Source organism: Euleptes europaea, chromosome 20 (assembly GCF_029931775.1).
Source record: "Euleptes europaea isolate rEulEur1 chromosome 20, rEulEur1.hap1, whole genome shotgun sequence".
In the NCBI taxonomy this organism is placed as follows: Eukaryota; Metazoa; Chordata; class Lepidosauria; order Squamata; family Sphaerodactylidae; genus Euleptes; species Euleptes europaea.
The window spans coordinates 10,318,636-10,337,349 of record NC_079331.1 but is presented as its reverse complement, the minus strand read 5'-3'; the positions used below and the strand labels follow the sequence as shown (position 1 = coordinate 10,337,349).

General features: G+C 44.5%; 1 protein-coding gene across 1 annotated transcript in view; it reads left to right on the top strand.

The window, feature by feature from the left end:
* Positions 1 to 18,714, top strand: part of FBN1 (fibrillin 1) — a 197,789-nt gene that overhangs the window by 130,894 nt on the left and 48,181 nt on the right. Inside the window, exons 29-39 of the mRNA XM_056865827.1 lie at positions 1,671 to 1,793; positions 4,610 to 4,735; positions 5,713 to 5,838; positions 10,346 to 10,468; positions 12,110 to 12,232; positions 14,353 to 14,478; positions 15,367 to 15,489; positions 15,637 to 15,759; positions 16,461 to 16,625; positions 17,531 to 17,599; positions 18,052 to 18,177. Coding sequence (XP_056721805.1) covers positions 1,671 to 1,793; positions 4,610 to 4,735; positions 5,713 to 5,838; positions 10,346 to 10,468; positions 12,110 to 12,232; positions 14,353 to 14,478; positions 15,367 to 15,489; positions 15,637 to 15,759; positions 16,461 to 16,625; positions 17,531 to 17,599; positions 18,052 to 18,177 — 1,353 coding nt within the window. The remainder of the gene's footprint in view (positions 1 to 1,670; positions 1,794 to 4,609; positions 4,736 to 5,712; positions 5,839 to 10,345; positions 10,469 to 12,109; positions 12,233 to 14,352; positions 14,479 to 15,366; positions 15,490 to 15,636; positions 15,760 to 16,460; positions 16,626 to 17,530; positions 17,600 to 18,051; positions 18,178 to 18,714) is intronic.

Sequence of the window (18,714 nt, the reverse complement as noted above, 5' to 3'; positions counted from 1 at the left end):
GCCTTGGTCCGATCCAGCAGGGCCTTCCTTAAGTTCTTAACCCCCGTCCTTGCCCTACTCTGAGACTCTTCTGGGATTGAGACCCATGACAAGGGGGGAAAATGGAGGGCGCTACAGCCTCGGGTTCTTTTCTAGCCCTGATGGAGCCTGACAGATTGCTTGGCACTGAAGCAGTATGTTGGCAATTAGATCAGTGGATTCTGCATTAAAGTGTTTTTTCACACAACGCATACTTAAATGGTGGATCTCCCTGCCCCAGGATGTGGTGATGGCTGCCAACTTGGAAGGCTTTAAGAGGGGAGTGGACATGTTCATGGAGGAGAGGGCTATCCATGGCTACAAGTCAAAATGAATACTAGTCATGCTGCATACCTATACTCTCCAGGATCCAGAGGAGCATGCCTATTATCTTGGGTGCTGTGGGACACAGGCAGGATGCTGCTGCAGTTGTCTTGTTTGTGGGCTTCCTAGAGGGACCTGGTTGGCCACTGTGTGATCAGATTGCTGGACTTGATGGGCCTTGGTCTGATCCAGCAGGGCCTTTCTTATGTAAACAGAATCTTATTAAAAAAACCCCAGCAACAAGCCTTTAAGCCAAGAGAAGAGCTAGATAGAGCTCATGTTTAAGGGCTCATTAGCCAGCACATGTTACCTAGTGTTTGTCCAAACTTGTCACATGTAATACCCCCATGTTTGCTTTTCAGTGGCCTGATGTGTTACTAGAAATGGCTCGGCATCTCTCTTCAGATAGGAGGGAGATAGTGCGGTATAATGGTTACAGTGTCAGAATAGAACTGGGGAGATGGAGGTTCCTGTTCAGCCATGATGCTCACTATGTGACCCACCCCAAGGCCCTTGGAGAAAAGGTGGGGTAGAATTGGGTGGAAAGACTAGACAGACCTGGATTCAAATTCCCACCCCACCATGATGCTCACTTGGTGACCTTAGGCTAGTCACTCTCTTCTCTCAGCCTGCGTGGTGTCATGATTAAGAGCGGTGGTTTGGAGCAGTGGACTCAGATCTGGAGAACCGGGTTTGATTCCCACACTCCTCCACATGAGCGGTGGAGGCTAATCTGGTGAACCAGGTTGGTTTCCCCACTCCTCCACATGAGCGGTGATTCCCACACTCCTCCACATGAGCGGTGGACTTTGATCTGGAGAACCGGGTTTGATTCCCCTGTCCTCCACATGAGCTGCAGAGGCTAATCTGGTGAACTGGGTTGGTTTCCCCTCTCCTGCACATGAAGCCAGCTGGGTGACCTTGGGCTAGTCACAGTTCTCTCTGAACTCTCTCAGCCCCACCTCCCTCACAGGGTGTCTGTTGTGGGGAAGGGTAGGTGATTGTAAGCCGGTTTGAGTCTCCCTTAAGTGGTAGAGAAAGTTGGCATATAAAATTCAGCTTTTCTTTTAACCTAGCACACAGGCTTGTTGTGAGGATAAAATAGCAGATACGAGAACCTTGCATGCTGCCCTGAGTTCTTTGGAGGAAGGGCAAGACACAAATGTAATAGAGAGACAAAATATGGTCCCTTGAGTACTAAATCTCTCCGCCTGCCATCTGCTCTCTCATCCTGAAATCTCGAGCATTGCGGTGGAAGTTTGCAAGTATCCAGCACAACCTGTGGGTTTTTTTTTTGTCCACGCGGCCAATTTCTCACTTCTTCCTAGATATCGACGAATGCGACATAATGAACGGCGGCTGCGACACCTTCTGTACGAATTTGGAAGGAACCTACGAGTGCAGCTGCCGGCAGGGGTTTGCACTGATGCCCGACCACAGAACTTGCACTGGTAAAGTGAATTTCTGAATGTCAGCGCTGAGATGTTGCAGAACTGTGTCTGAGCCATTCTCTGGGTTTTATTTTATTTTTTAAGGGTGTGTGTGTGTGTGTGCTTATATGAGTTTTCGTTTGAGATTTCAGTCCGGTGAGCCGCATGCATTGGGATTCACCATGTTATTTCATAATGTCAGGAATGTCTTGTTTGTGGGCTTCCTAGATCCGTGTTGGCGAACCTATGGCACACGTGCCAAGTCTGGCAAACCGAGCCCTCTCTGTGGGCACTCGCGGGGGCGGTGGGGGCTTTGAAGGGAGTGCGGAGCCGTTCAAAGCCCCCCCCCTCCCTGGACTCCCCACCGCCCAGCTGGGCAGCGGGGGCTTTGAAGGGCTCCTTCAAAGCCCCCCCCCTCCCTGGACTCCCCGCGCCCCCCCCCTTGCCGAGCTGGGAGGAAACCTCAGTATTCAGGTTAAATTGTCGTGTTGGCACTTTGCGATAAATAAGTGGACTTGATGGGCCTTGGTCTGATCCAGCATGGCTTTTCCTATGTCCGTCCGTCCTTCCTTCCTTCCTTCCTTCCTTCCTTCCTTCCTTCCTTCCTTCCTTCCTTCCTTCCTTCCTTCCTTCCTTCCTTCCTTCCTTCCTTCCTTCCTTCCTTCCTTCCTTCCTTCCTTCCTTCCTTCCTTTTTTCTCTCTCCAGGATCAGAGGAGCATGCCTATGATATCTGTTGCTGTGGAACACAGGCAGGGTAATGCTGCTGCCGTCGCCTTGCTTGTGGGCTTCCTACGGGCCCCTGGTTGGCCCCTGTGTGAACAGACTGCTGGACTTGATGGGCCTTGGTCCAATCCAGCAGGGCTTTTCTTATGTTCTTATGAGCATGCCTGTTATATTAGGTGCTGTGGAACACAGGCAGGATAATGCTGCTGCAATCGTCTTGCTTGTGGGCTTCCTAGAGGCCCCTGGTTGGCCCCTGTGTGAGCAGACTGCTGGACTTGATTGACCTTGGTCTGATCCAGCATGGCCTTTCCTATGTTCTTATGGTTCTAGTTCCAAATGGCTGATCTCGTGTGACAGCGGCCTCTGATTAATAAGATGAGCAGTAGCCAGCACGAGATGTTTTCCCGGTTGCATGAATCTCTTTGCAAAAAAAAACAGTCAGAACAGTCTCTGTTTGTTTGGTGCGCTGGTGGCGCAGACAGTGAATAATGAAAACTCTTGGACTCAGTAGTTAAAATGAGTTAAGCTTTCTGCAGCTGCACAATTCCTAAAATCCACAATAGACTCATCTCCTGGTGAGTTACACCCTTTTCCCTCCAAAGAAAGGAGGATCATAGCTCAGCTCTTTGTTTTGCAAACATTTCCTTTGAGTAACCAGGCAAAGTTTTGGATCTTAGTCTTGGGTGTCTGTGATGGGGCAAAACCCATGAAAACTTGTTTTTTAAAAAAAGCCAAAGCTGTATTTAAGAATGCATTGAACACATTAAGCTGCCTTCTACTGAATCAGACCCTTGGTCCATCGAAGTCAGTATTGTCTACTCAGACCGGCAGCGGCTCTCCAGGGTCACAGGCAGAGGTCTTTCCCATCACCTACTTGCCCGGTCCCTTTAACTGGAGATGCCGGGGATTGAACCTGGGACCTTCTGCATGCCAAGCAGAGGCTCTACTACTGAGCCACGGACCCCTCCCAATCAGCACTGTTTACTCAGACCGGCAGTGGCTCTCCAGGGTCTCAGGCGGAGGTCTTTCCCATCACCTACTTGCCCAGTCCCTTTAACTGGAGATGCCAGGGATTGAACCTGGGACTTTCTGCATGCCAAGCAGATAATCTACCACTGAGCCACGGCCCCTCCCCATTGATGATAGGGTTGCCAGGTCTTCCCCTGCCTGTGGGGGTAGGGTTGCCAGATCCAGGCTGGAAAATGCCTAGAGATTTGGGGATGGAGCCTGGGGACAGCAGGGACCTCAGTTTGGTACATTGCCATAGAGACCACCCTCCAAAGTAGCCATTTTTTCCAGTAGAGCCATTTTTTCTCTGTAGTTTGGAGATTTGCTGTCATTCCAGGCATCCCCAGGTCCCACCTGGAGGCTGTCACCCCTAACTGATGAGTTAGAGAAATAGTCATGATCAATGCAGTCAGCGGCAATGCAGTTGGAATTTTCAATATTTCAAATCAGTGCCCTGTCACTGATTGTAAACTGTTCGGGGAAACTATTTTCCTTAGAAAGAGCAGATGCACAATAGCCTGAAGTATTATGTTTTAATATATGAACACATGAACACATGAAGTTGCTTTCTACTGAATCAGACCCTTGGTTCATCAAAGTCAGTATTGTGTACTCAGACCGGCAGCAGCTCTCCGGGGTCTCAGGCAGGGGTCTTTCACACCCCCTACCTGCCTTGTCCTTTTAACTGGAGATGCCAGGGATTGAACCTGGGACCTTCTGCATGTCAAGCAGAGGCTGTACCACTGAGCCAAAGTCCCTCCCAGAGGAAATAAGGAGACCGTTCTCCCTGTTGGTTTTTAGAAGATGCTACGTGAATATTCTGAGGGGGAAAAGCCCCATCTTTCTGGCGGTCAAACATAGCAAGACTGCTATAAATTAATGCAGGCAAAGGGGTACAAAAGGGGCGCATTTCTGAGTTGTCCTAGGGCTGCCAGGTGCAAAGGAAGACAGGGTGCTTTTAATGAACGTGGCACGGCCATTGCGCATTTAATCTTGTGGAAAACCAGCATTGCTCAACGAGGCCCAACCCGGGAAGCCAGAAACAAAGTATATAGCTCTTGGCATGAATTAACTTTTGCATTTTTTTTTTTACTTTACCTTCTAGATATTGATGAGTGTGAAGATAATCCTAACATCTGTGATGGGGGGCAGTGCACTAACATACCTGGAGAATACAGGTGCCTTTGTTACGATGGTTTTATGACATCCGAGGACATGAAGACTTGTATAGGCAAGTTAAAACCTCTCTCTTATCTTAATCTTGTGTAAGTGTTAGGAAGGGAAGGGAAGGAAACAGCTGTTTTAAAGATGTGGCAGCAAGGAATAAGTTATTCATCACTGTTCCTGATCTGGGAGATAAGCAAGTGCTCCGTTTGTGCTTTGGCTGCTCTACATGAAGACTAGTTTATGTAGATTGTTAAGATTTCACCGCAATGAAGGATGCTAACGGCATAAACAGTCCAGACAAAGATCACATGCCTTTATCCATCCATGGTAAGCAAAATGCCATATATGCCATGGAGAGCCAGCGGGGTGTAGTGGTTAAGAGCGGTGGTTTGGAGCGGTGGACTTTAATCTGGAGAACCGGGCTTGGTTCCCCACTCCTCCACATGGTTGGCTGATGCTAATCTGGTGAACTGGGTTTGTTTCCCCACTCCTACACATGAAGCCAGCCGGGTGACCTTGGGCTAGCCACAGCTCTCTCAGCCCCACTTACCTCACAGGGTGTGTGTTGTGGGGAGCGGAAGGGAAGGTGATTGTAAGCCGGTTTGAGTGGTAGAGAAAGTCGGCATATAAAAACCAACTCTTCTTTTACTACTGCTACCAGTACCTGCCTGGGAACCATTCCTTGTCTTACAATGCAGCCCCAAGAAGATTTATACCCTTCTAACTTCATTGAATCCAGGGGGCTTAGATGAGGGTAACTCAGTTTAAACTGCACTGTAAGCCTGACGAAGTTCTGATGGATCTGTGGAACCTCATTCCACAGAATCATCTTTCTGGACTGTAGAAGACTTTTGCAGGGTCGGTTTTACAAAACGGTATCATATCGCTTGCCAAAACTTCGAAGACTTTTGCAGAGACTGTTTTCCTGTTTATATTTTGTATCATTAAGGATTTTTTTTTGCATCAATCCTGGTTTCTAAAGTGAAACGTCGATTGCCGTCTTACAAATATGGTTCTCATCCCCATTTCCCCTCCCCGCAGATGTTAATGAATGTGAACTGAACCCGAACATCTGTTTGAGTGGAATCTGCGAGAACACGAAAGGCTCTTTTATCTGCCACTGTGATTTGGGTTATTCTGGCAAAAAAGGAACAACGGGCTGCACAGGTATGTCGGTTTAATAAATAAATAGCCGTATTAGTCGGATCGTAACATAGTACAATCCCCGCCTCTCTCCCCCCATCCGTAAACTCCATGGATATTGTTTAAACCATACCTTTGCTTGTAGCGCTAATCTAACTCTGACGAGAAGACATGCAATTTGCTGATTTTGCGGTCTTGCAGCTGGTGTGGCAATCTGGCCAGTTTCTTTAAGCACAGATGGCTAATTTTAAAACGCGTTCGTTTTCCCTCAATGAAAGCCATAAGAATGTAAAAGTCTGGTGGATTGTGATGTCATGGCCCAACTTGTGTTGGGTTGCTGCATCAGTGTCATTTCCTTTTTCAGCTTTCTATTTTTTAAATAAAAAGAGGCAAAAGCAACATGAGAACTGTCCTGTATTCTGTTAAAAGCCTTCACGTTGAGTTTTATTCCACCTAAGAGATTGGCAGAGCTCCGTTCTGAGACCACGACTGAACCTACGTACACAATTTGCTGTATTGTGACAAGATCGCCAAGGACCACATCAACAAGACCATACCAGAGTTGGGTTGGGTAACTTGACACTCCAGTATGCCAGTAGCTGGCCCTCTACTCAAATGTCGATTTGGCAAATAAAGCGTCTTTGAATAGATTTTTTTTAGTGCTTTCAAAATAGCAGCGGTACAGAAATCAGAAGGAGTCTGAGACTGGAGAAGGGCAGCCATGAAGGAGCTAGAAAAGATGCTGAAGTATAAGGATGTGTCACTGGCCACCAAGATCAAGCTAATTCATTCCATTGTATCCCCTATTACTATGTATGGGTGTGAAAGCTGGACATTGCTGGTAGGAAGAAAGTAGACTCCTTTGAAATGTGGTGTTGGAGGAGAGGGTTACTGATACCGTGGACTGCCAAAAAAACAAATCAGTGGGTTATAGATCAAATCAAGCCTGAACTGACCCTAGAAGCTAAAATGACTAAACTGAGGCTGTCGTACTTTGGACATATTATGAGAAGACAAGAGTCACTGGGAAAGACAATCATGCTAGGAAAAGTTGAGGGCAGCAGGAAAAGAGGAAGACCCAACAAGAGACGGATTGACTCAATAAAGGAAGCCACGGCCCTCAATTTGCAAGATCTGAGCAAGGCTGTCAAAGATGTTTTGGAGGACATTGATTCATTGGGTCACCATGAGTCGGAAGCGACTTGACGGCACTTGACACGCACACAAAGAACTTAACTAAATAATGTCAAGCTATTTTAAGGTAAAGGTCCCCTGTACAAGCACCGGATCATTCCTGACCCATGGGGTGACGTCACATCCCAACGTTTACTAGGCAGACTTTGTTTACGGGGTGGTTTGCCAGTGCCTTCCCCAGTCATCTTCCCTTTACCCCCAGCAAGCTGGGTCCTCATTTTACCGACCTCGGAAGGATGGAAGGCTGAGTCAACTTTGAGCCGGCTACCTGAAACTGACTTCCGTTGGGATCGAACTCAGGTTGTGAGCAGAGCTTGGACTAACGTACATGACTTTCGTACTGTTTGCCAAACGAAAGCGCTGAAATTCACACTTTCAGAATCAAGGGCCAGTCACATAGGATGATGGCATCCAAGCCAAGGTGTTCCAGATCACAGCTATTGCCTGAAATATAAACACAAGCATATGGTTAATTTAATTTTTTTAAAACACAGGTTTAGAACGAGCACAGCTCTTACAGCTTCGAGCAAGGCAAGTACACAGGCCAGTAAGTCGCTTCTACTGAAATTAATGTTGTAAAGCAGGCTTCACAAATATTTGGAAAGTGATTCTAGTTAAGAACAATGTAGGAACATCATGTTCATTGGTAACAGCTGTCTTCCTGCTTGTTTGCTTCTGAGCTGAGTTGGGTCTAAGCGATCCTTTGTCCCTCTTGGACCAGCGTTTCATCACTGAAGGCCGATCTAAGCATTCAGAAAAACTCTCATGTACCACTTTGGAATGCAGTTGTAAGAATCATGCTTCCCACACATAAAAAAAGCTCCCTACCCTTAGAAATCTTAGCCTTTCCGTTTTGGAGGTGAACACTATGGCCTTATAACCTGTCAAGGTCCCTCTCCGGGCACCACCCCAAATCTCTTGGAATTTTCCAACCGACATTTGGCAACCCTAGGAATAGGGGCTTTTTAATTACCATGTTAATGTTGCACCTAAGGATTCCCAGTCAGTGCGTAGTTCCCTTTCTCTACTCAGTGCTTCTTCACTCTGAGTGCTCGTATCAGTCGGCTTCACGTTCCTCTTTTTACTTTTCACCTACAACACGATGGCCATCGTCGCAGCCGCTCCTGGGCGGCGAGCAGCGGAGCAAGCTGGAGAGTCCTGTTTTTCTTTTTTCTTTTTTTAATCCTCACTGTCCGGATTCCTTTGCTAAAATGTAATAATGGCTCTGTCCGGAGGCCTGATTTCGCCGCTCTGATTGAGTGCCAGCAGCTTGGTTTCCTGTTCCCAGCCAGGAGACCTCGGTGACACAGCATTTAGTGACAAGTCTTAAACATAACGTACATTTGGTGTCGAGCAGTTTGACACGGTGGGAGAGGGGCGGGTGGGGGGTGGGGGAGAATGGATTCCTTTGTTCTTGCAGATGTGCCAAAAGCACCCACACTCTTTTTTTTCCCCTTTAAAGAATTGCAAAAATGCATATGTAGTTTTGAAGTGTAGGTTCCTTGTTTCATGAGAACAAACTACACAATGTCCACTGGGTGCTGTTACAGTTGCATCTAGATATTTCATCCCCTTTGCCATTACTGATTGTTTCCATTTTAACGAATAAACATGTTTTCATCCCCCCCTCCCCTTGCCCTCAATCATTTAACTGTGTTCATTATCCACCCACTGACATGCAATCCCAGATGTTAATCCTTTCTCTTTCTTCACTTCAATAAGAATGTGAGCAGAGTGCAGGGAAATATTTGGTTTTCATGCAAAGATATACATTGCCTATGACAGAAAATGGGGCGGGTTTCAGGCCATTATTTTTAATTATCTGCCTAAAAAGTGGGGTGGGGGAAGGGTGGGTCTGTCAACCTATTTAACCACATTACTCTATTGCATGAAGAAAGAACACACCAAAAGGGAAAATTTGCAAACAAAGCATCAAGAATGACTGTACAGAGGCTCTTCCCCAATTTTAAATTGTTTTGTCCGCGTTTCTAATCTCTTGTGTTTGATATTTGAACTCCTCATTGAATTTCCTCCCATCTCTTACGGCAAGCAGAAGAAAACAGCTCATTCTTTCTTCACCTCTCTTCTACTCCAAGATCTTTTCTCCACCTCAGATGCCTTTCTTAGGGCTCTTCCACATTATCCTTTTCCTCACTTGTATGTCCCTATTGCTTTGGGGTTTCCCCCTTTTCCTCATGTGTTTTTCTCCCTCTAGTGGCTGATTCGATATTACATCACTATGTCTGGCATGTTTTCCTGAAAACTGCATAAAGTGACATAAAGTGATGTAATACCGAATTGACCATTAGAGGAAGCAAAACATGTGCAGAAAAAGAAAAAGCCCCAAAGCAATAGGGGCACACAAGCGAGGAAAATGAGAATGGAGAACAGCCCATAAAGAGGGTAGCCTCCTCTCCTTTTAGCTCTGTAGAATTCCCATGCAAGTATGCATACTTGTACCTGGTTCTCTCCCCTTTGCAAGTTTTCTAGGAACAAGCATACTCTGGAAAAGTGACATATAAATTTTCTAAATAACTGATACATAGACAACCCTACTAACTGACCTATTACTATTGCCTGGTCTGTCCCCCACAATTCCCTTTTAAAGTTTGGGTTACTAGCTTGCTGGGAGAACAGGCAACAGTTTCTCCCACCACCACAAAACTTCATGAACGAGTTTAATGCAGAATTGGGATTTATGTTTGCGGCAGACTGTCCAGGGAACTCGCGTTTGTTCTGTGTGTGTGTGATGCAGACTGTCTTGAAAAATGCAGTCAAGTCCCCGCGTCGTGTTAATGGAAGTTGCTCACAAAGATAAGAATTCCATGCGCGCTGGTCGGAAGGAGAAGTGGAACAGGCTGAGGACACAGAGCCAGCCTTGGGCTGGAATGTTTGTTTTCATTGGCTCACCGCAGCTTTATACAAAGGGAAATGTTGCAAGGAAATAAGATTACGAAGGGCAAAAAAGATAGAGAAAATGTTTGTACAGTCTTGACACGGCACCCTTTTGCTCTTCTTTATTTTGGAGCTAATTTTTGGGTGTCTTTAGTCATGCTGAGTAGCAACCTCCTTCACAGTGGTACTGCAGAAAACCAAGAATCTGAAAGAGAAACACAGTGTGTTGTTGTTACTGGGAAACTAGGGGGGGAAATCTTTTGTATCATAATCTGAGAACCCAATGGACATAGTTTGAAAACCACTGTGCTGGAGTGTTTCTTTCTCCTCTGGCTGAAACTGCAGGTGTGCTGAATCTTGGACAATAAATGAAGCAAACAAATCAACGAGGAATGCTTGCCTTGAAAAAGATGGTACATGATTTTTCCCCTCCCTCTTACAGATATTAACGAATGTGAAATTGGAGCCCATAATTGCGACCGGCATGCTATATGTACCAACACTGCTGGAAGTTTCAAATGCAGCTGCGGCCCAGGTTGGGTTGGGGATGGTATCAAATGTACAGGTGAGCTTGAGACATTCTCTTTGGTTAATTTAACCTTTGAAATACATCGTTGGGGGTGTCGGATGTCATTGTTCTGTATGCAGTGCAGTATCTATCTGCTTCCTGTGCAAACTTTTCTCCCTTCTCCAGTCAACCACATCATAGCCACCATAGCCACCAAATCCAATTGTATGCACTGATGCAGACATCCATACACATTAGCAACCTCTTGTATAGTTGTAAATCTTTGTTCTTCATGGTCTCTATGTGTTGCTTTAACGAAAATTTGACTCCTTGTTGAGTATTGTTAGGGAATCTTCCCCAGTAAAGCTCAACGTTGTTTCTCAATAGCAGCTTCTCATGGTAAATCACTTTTGAAACAGAGGAAAGTTTTGCAATAGGACATGTGGGGGGGATCTGCAATTAGTTGTAAAAATATTCCCACTGGGAAGGCAGAAGGCTGGTAGTGCACCTAAAGTAGCTCTAAATTCCAGCCCTGTTTCCCCATTAGCAGCCTCTCATGCCTGGAGGCAGCCAGCTTCTGAATCTGTCCAATATTGTGCCTAATAAAGTCTAAACCTGTCTCAGAACCTTGTCTGGACAAGTTTTGCTTGAGGGACGCTAAGGGCAAACCCTGAGTCTGACAGTTGGGTGCCAGCCATAGTCTATTATTATGGTTGCATGAATTATCATCAGTTCTTTGTACCTCCATGTTCAGAGGCAGCAAACCTCTGAATTCCAGTGCTGGCAGGCATTGGGAGAGGGCCTTGGCCTCCATGCTGTCTTCATTGGCACTCCAGAGCAATTGGTTGGTCACTTGGGTGGGACAGGATGCTGGACTGATGCAGCTGGGCTGTCCTTATGTTTTAACCTAGTGTTCCTGCAAAAATCTAACCTATATGTTTCAGGGTGGTATTATGTCTTGGGAGCATGTGCAGCTTCCTTTATGTAGAGGTAGGTTGTTTGTCTACCTACCTTAGTATTGCCTACACAATACTGAGCTAGGTTTTGGGAGTAATTCTCAAGTTGCGGCAGGTCTTCCCCAACACCTGATGCCTGGAATCAGGAATTACATATACCTTTTATATGTAGCTGCCTTATACTGAATCAAACCATTGGTCCATCAGTATTGCCTACTCAGACTGGCAGCAGCTGTCCAAGGTCTCAGGTTGAGGTCTTTCACATCACCTACTTCCTTCCCCTTTTAGCTGGAGATACTGGGGATTGAACCTAGACCTTTTGCGTAATAGGTTGGTGTTCTACCAATGAGCCATGGTCCCTCCCCTAGGACCTTACATGTGCAGAATATGCGCTCTACCACTGAGCTCTGGTCCCTTCCCTCTTTCAGAGTGTTGCACAGGTAGAGCTTCTGCAAATGTATCCTCTTCAGATAGCCTTTTTTGTTTCCGTCAGCTTCACAGCTGAGTTTTTATTAGTATTATTAATATTTTTAGTATTATTTATTATTTACTGTAGCATTGTTTACTACAGTGTTCCAGTTTACGGCAGCACCATCTGTCCCAGTTGTTACCTGCCATTGTTCTTTGTTACTACTCCAGGGCTTTCCACTATGCATGAAACAGAGCGTACCCAAAGTTTGCAGTGATGAATGGCTGTGTTTTTAATAATGCAGGGTTTTGTTGTTGTTATTGTTCTCTTTAGATCTGGATGAATGCTCCAATGGCACACACATGTGCAGCCCACATGCTGATTGCAAGAACACCCTGGGATCATACCGTTGCCTTTGTAAAGAAGGGTATACTGGAGATGGATTCACATGTACAGGTGAGATTTTTTCTTGAACCAGTATCTCTAAATATAATACTTGTTCCTCCGATTGTTTGCTTGCTTCGGAAGAGACTGTTCCTCGGGAACACTAACTACCTTTGGTCAGCTCATTAGTTATATACAATGGGACTTTGTTGCAAACTGTTATGGATGCCCATTTACTAGATGTGCTGATCCCTTTACTCTCCCCTACCCCAAAAATAAAAGGTACTGGTTTAACTCTTTCTGCTAGGTTGATAACATTGCTACAGTCACTGTGGTATACTTAAAAATTAGAAACTAATGGTAAGAGGTGCTCTTAAAAAATGACTGGGATGCAAGACCCTTTTCCCTTTCTCCCTGTAAGATACAGGATAACTGTACACTCTTAAAACCTGTTAAGTCAAGGTGGAAGGTGTACATTAGAATTGGTGGAAGGGTGCTTTCTTTAGTCTCAATCCCACAAGGACTCTTTAAACTTTGAAGAAGGCAGCCCCTAAAATGGGAATACCGTGCCCACCCCAGCTCCCTTACTAAACTTTCCTGTGCTACCTGGGGAGGGAGAGTAAGAATACCCCATTCCTGTGCTGTACCAATCAGAGTTACATCCAAAGGCCCCAGGAGAGCATTGTCCTTCTCTTAGTGAAATGGAATAACAGGATTCCTAATCTTCTATTTCCTAACTCCCCCCCAAAAAAATAATTGTAATTAATGGAGTTATGTTTTGTGGGTGTGCATGACAGGCATACAGTTTTCCTAAAGGACTTCTAGTTGATTTGGAGATAAGCTGGAGATTGTTTTGTTGTCTGCCATGTTGCATCATGACACTTTATTAGAAGTTGAAAAAACACAAATATGGCAAAAAGTCAGAAAAATTATTAGCAAGATTTTTATCAAGTAAAGGGGATCACATTATCCCAATAACTAATAAAGGATTATAGTCTCGTTTACAGCAGAATATATTTGCAGAGTTCGATGTGTACTTCGGTAAATTTGATAAAACAGATGATTCCCAAAGGACTGGTATTAGCAAATATTTGGGAAAGATAATTCCACTGTTATCAGTAGAACTCAGAGGTCAGTTGGAACAAGCAATGACTATTTATATTTATAAAAGACATCAGACCAATATAATACAATATGTTGTTGGAACAGATGAAATCCCTTGTGTGTTCTATCAGACTTTCACAAAATGATTGGAAGCAATTGTGGATAATTCTTTTTCAAACAGAACTACAGAAAGGGACTTGGTTGGAAGTTTAACATAGTAATGATTCATAAAAACTAGAAATTATCCCAAGAGGCCAGTCATATAGGCCTATCTAGCAAATATAGATGATAAGGTATTGACTTCTGTTTTGGCAATCAGGCTGAGTTTCAGCAGCATTTACAAGGGATGACCAGATAAGTTCGATGGCAGGGGGAAATGGAATATTAGGAAAATAGGCATCTAAATAGCTTTTTGCTATGTAAAGAAAAGGCGTTTGACTGAGTTGAGTTTTTAATGTTCTTTTCATATGAGATTTAGGAAATGGATAGACTTAACATATAACTGTCCACTTTCATAACTGTTAATGAATTTATCTCCCAAATGTTAGTTTCAGTGTGGGTAAAGGCAAGGTTGCCTTTTTATCCCTATTTATTGATTTATTTAGATATATTGAGATCTTAGCCATGTTTAGGTCAGAAAGAAATACCCTTGGTATAAATGCTCAGATTGGTACAAGTAAAGTAATGTTGCATGTCGGAGATGGAAGATGCTGTACAGAACATTGTTTCAAACTTGGTGGTGTTAACGTGTGTGGGCAGAGGTACTGGGAAGACTTTTCAAAAATTATGTCTTGCGATCATCAGTTATGAGATTCTGTTGGTGCTCATTAATAATCTGTTTAGGCTACTTAAAAATGATGAAAAAATTGAACGTAGATATTTAGCAGCAAACATGTTAACTTCTGGTTGTAAAATTTTGGAAGCAGAGTCCTACTCTATCATTATAGTGTGACAAACTATGCACAGAACCATGTTTTATTTTCTGCTGAGGCTTATGTGGAATTTCTGGTCTTTGCGTGTGGTTGTTTCTTTGCATGCCTGAAAGACTATGTATAGTAAATTGCTTCTCTCTCTCATTTTATCTTCAGATCTTGATGAATGCTTAGAAAACCCGAATCTCTGTGAAAATGGACACTGCCTCAATGCCCCAGGAGGTTATCGCTGTGAATGTGAAATGGGATTTTTGCCAACCCCAGATGATAAAGCCTGTGAAGGTAAACATTAAAGAACTTAATTTGACAATTGTACTGGGTTGCTGTTATATTCAGTTATGTCTCTCTGTGTGAGTCTTCTTAAAGCATTCATCTAATAATGACTAGGCTGGAGAAATATTAGTTTTGTTTTGGCTCAGGTTCTTTACTTTTTTACTTACACATAATTTAAAGGCATATTTCCTAAGGAACCAACAAGGAGATCTCTCTTGGGAGCTTTTCGCTTCATAGTTTCTGGTTTGGCTGATGATGCAAATTTTCTTCTGGCAACCTTTGTTTCTGCTACTTTTATCATTAACCCTGATTTTGCTTGTGTGGCTGTAAAAATGTAGATATTTAGTCAAAATTATGAGCAGTAATCCCTCTATCACAGTGTAATGGCAGTGCCAAGAGCTGTTGGGTTGCTGTGAATAGTACTATATGTGCATGCGCATACTCCAATTCCTAGGGTTACAATAAACAAGAGTCCTATAGAAACATGCTTCATTTATTGATTTGGAGAAAAACTGAAGTGTTTGGAAACACTTATGTTGGGGGCAGCACCTGCCACCCCACTCTTGAACTGATGGCTGAGCCTAAGAGGAACCCTACAAAGCGGGGGGGCACAATGTATCTGGCCCTGACCTGGATGGGCCAGGCTAGCCTGTTCTCATTATAAGCCGGGTTGGCCCTAGTTAGTAGTTGGATGGGAGACCACCAAGAAAATCCAGGATTGCTATGCAGAGGCCGGCACTGGCAAACCACTTTTGAACATCTCTTGCCTTGAAAACCCTACCATAAATAAACCCATACCATAAATAAACCCATAAATACTGGTTTCTGCCAAATGGGGTTCTTATTGGGATCAAAATAATCAACACTACTGTTGTCTCTCCTTTCCTTTTAATAAAGATATTGATGAATGCGCCTTACCGAATATCTGCATCCGTGGGACTTGTTACAACCTTCCGGGAACGTATCGATGTCAGTGTGAGACAGGATATGAATTGGACAGAGATGGTGGTAACTGTACAGGTAAAGATGTGTTTTGTAAACCCTGTATGTAATATATTGTAAGCTGATTTGAGACTCGTTAAAGGTAGAGAAAAAGCAGGGTATAAAAACCAACTCTCCTCCTCCTCTTCCTCTTCTTCTTCTTCTTCTTCGTTTTTCCTCCTGCAGATATCAACGAATGTGCAGACCCCACCACTTGTATCAGCGGCACTTGCGTCAATACCCCGGGCAGTTACGACTGTGAATGCCCCCCAGATTTTGAGCTGAATCCCACTCGTGTTGGATGTGTCGGTAAGCCTACCTCTATCAATTACAAAAGTATGGGTGCTCCTAAACACCACATGTGGTTCTTCTGCATTGGAAGTATAGGTATGATGATGGAAAAGTTAAATGTTGGTCTCTATCCTGCAACTCCATGAAACAACTTATGTGGCTCTTCCTCCAAGCCAGCATGGTGTAGTGGTTTGGAGTGGTGGACTCTAATCTGGAGAACCGGGTTTGATTCCCCTCTCCTCCACATGAAGCCAGATGGGTGACCTTGGGCTAGTCTCTTCTAGAGCTGTTTCAGCTCCTCCTACCTCACAGGGTGTCTGTTGAGGGGAGGGGAGGAGAAGATCATTGTAAGCTGGTTTGATTCTTCCTTCAGTGGTAGAGAAGTCGGCATATAGAAAACAATTCTTCTTCTCCTCCTCTTCTTCCTCCTTCTCTTCCTCCATTTAACTTAGAGGAAGACTCTGGCTGGATATTGAACCATAACTGGCCTGGATTTTATTTATGTATTCATTTGGTGGTGGTGGTGGTGGTAGCAAATTGCTGAACTTTCTGAACTGTTTAGGGTTAATGTTTTTTTGCATCAATAAGGGTGATGCACCATGTAGAAAGTGAAAACTGCTACTGAATTGGAGCACCTCCTTATATCAGGGTCTCTGCTATTACACAGGCTTCTTAAAGCATTGACAGCAGTTGAAAGACTTGGTTTTTTTGTCCATTAGACACCCGGTCTGGCTACTGTTACTTGGAAATTAAACCTCGAGGAGACAACGGGGGCACAGCTTGCAGCAACGAAATCGGGGTCGGTGTGTCCAAAGCCTCTTGCTGCTGTTCCCTTGGAAAAGCCTGGGGGATTCCCTGTGAACACTGCCCAGCTGTGAACTCAAGTAGGTGGCTAATCTGGGTCTCAGTCTGCATGTACCTTTAGAGAGCCAGCGTGGTGTAGTGGTTAAGAGCAGTGACTTGGAGCGGTGGACTCTAATCTAGAGAACCGGGTTTGATTCCCCACTCCTCCACATGAACAGTGCAGGCTAATCTGGTGAACTGGATTTGTTTCCCCACTCTTCCACATGAAGCCAACTGGGTGACCTTGGGCTAGTCATGCTCTGTTAGAGCTCTCTCAGCCCCACCTACCTCACAGGGTGTCTGTTGTGGGGAAGGGAAGATGATTGTAAGTCGGTTTGAAACTTCCTTAAGTGGTAGAGGAAGTTGGCATATAAAAACCAACTCTTCTTCTTCTTCTAGAGAGTGTTAGTCCTAAACTGGATCATCAACAGAGCATGACTTGCATTGTTGAATGATTGTGTTATTTATGGTAGAAAAATCCATCGGGTTTGCGGTTTGATACTTGTAAAGCAAAAAAGGAGCTAACGATATAAAACCATCTGAGAAAGAATATTCCGTATTGTCGAACTCAATTGTTACAAGGGCCGGATATTACATAAATGTCACTTGGTCGGGCCAGCCCAGATCGCGAGAAGTGGGGTTGACTGGCTCATGGTCTGGATAAGAGCTCTCAAGGGGCCGGATCCAGCCTGCGGGCCTTACGTTTGACACCCCTGGTGCAGACTTTTATGCTTGCTTTTGGCATAAATGAACCTTGCGTTTTATATGAAGAGGGTTGTGTGTATATGGAGTAATATCTGAGGTCTCTGGTTTCAGCCTGGGAATCCCCAACTTGAAGAGCCTCGAATAAGTCTGGGAAAAGATTACGGTGGGAGAATAAGCACTGTAATTGTTGCAGTGAAGCTTTTTGATAATTTCAGATTCACAAAATATATTTCCTTTTCAGCTGAATACAAGCAGCTGTGTCCTGGAGGAGAAGGTTTCCGACCCAATCCTATAACTGTTATTTTGGAAGGTAATGTGTATTTTTTATTCCTGGCTAATATGTCAACTAATATGTCAACTATCAGCTCTAGGTAAAAATCAAAGTTAGGTTAAAATAATAAAATAAAATAATAAAAGTTGATGGTTCTGGGAGGGATGATTTGAAGAAGAGGAGGAAAGATCTTCTACTGGGAAACGTTTTTAGTTAGCCGTTTACGAATCCCACTAGATCGAAGGCAGAATTTGGTTACTTGAGTGGTTATCTCCCGAGAGGAGTCTGCTAAGAGAAGGGAAACTTTAGCTTCTTCCGTTCTCCCAGGAAAGGACAACAATATGGGGAGAATGTACTGCGATCTTATGTCATTGTAGAAGGGACATTGAGCTAATACGTCAACATTCTGTGATAAACTTGGTGGTATTGGTGGCAGTTGTTCTTTGCAGTCCTTTTAATGAGGAGGGTTGTGTGTGTTTTCCATTCAATAGATATTGACGAATGTCAAGAACTACCTGGACTTTGCCAAGGAGGAAGATGCATCAATACTTTTGGCAGTTTTCAGTGTCAATGTGAACCTGGATCCTTCCTGAACGAAGAGACTCGAGTGTGTGATGGTGAGCAAGTTGTGTTGGTTCAGCATTGGGAACTGTTGCTTTTAATGCCCTAGAGTTATCATGGCGTAGTGGTTAGAACATTGGACCAGGATCTGGGAGACCCAGATTTACACCCCCACTCTGCCATGAAAGCTCGCCAGTGTGGTGTAGTCATAGAATCATAGAGTTGGAAGGGACCTCCAAGGTCATCTAGTCCAAGCCTCTGCACAATGCAGGAAATGCCAAACTACCTCCCTCCGACACCCCCAGTGACCCAAACTTCATGCCTCCAGGGAAGGAGAGCTTACCACCTCCCAAGGAAGCCTGTTCTACTGGGGAACTGCTCTAACTGTTAGAAAAAGTGGTTAAGAGCAGAGGTTTGGAGCGGTGGATTTAATCTGGAGAACCGGGGTTGATTCCCCACTCCTCCACATGAGTGGTGGACTCTAATCTGGGCAACTGGGTTGGTTTCCCCACTCCTCCACATGAAGCCAGCTGAGTGACCTTGGGCTAGTCACAGTTCTATTAAGAGTTCTCTCAGCCCCACCGACCTACATA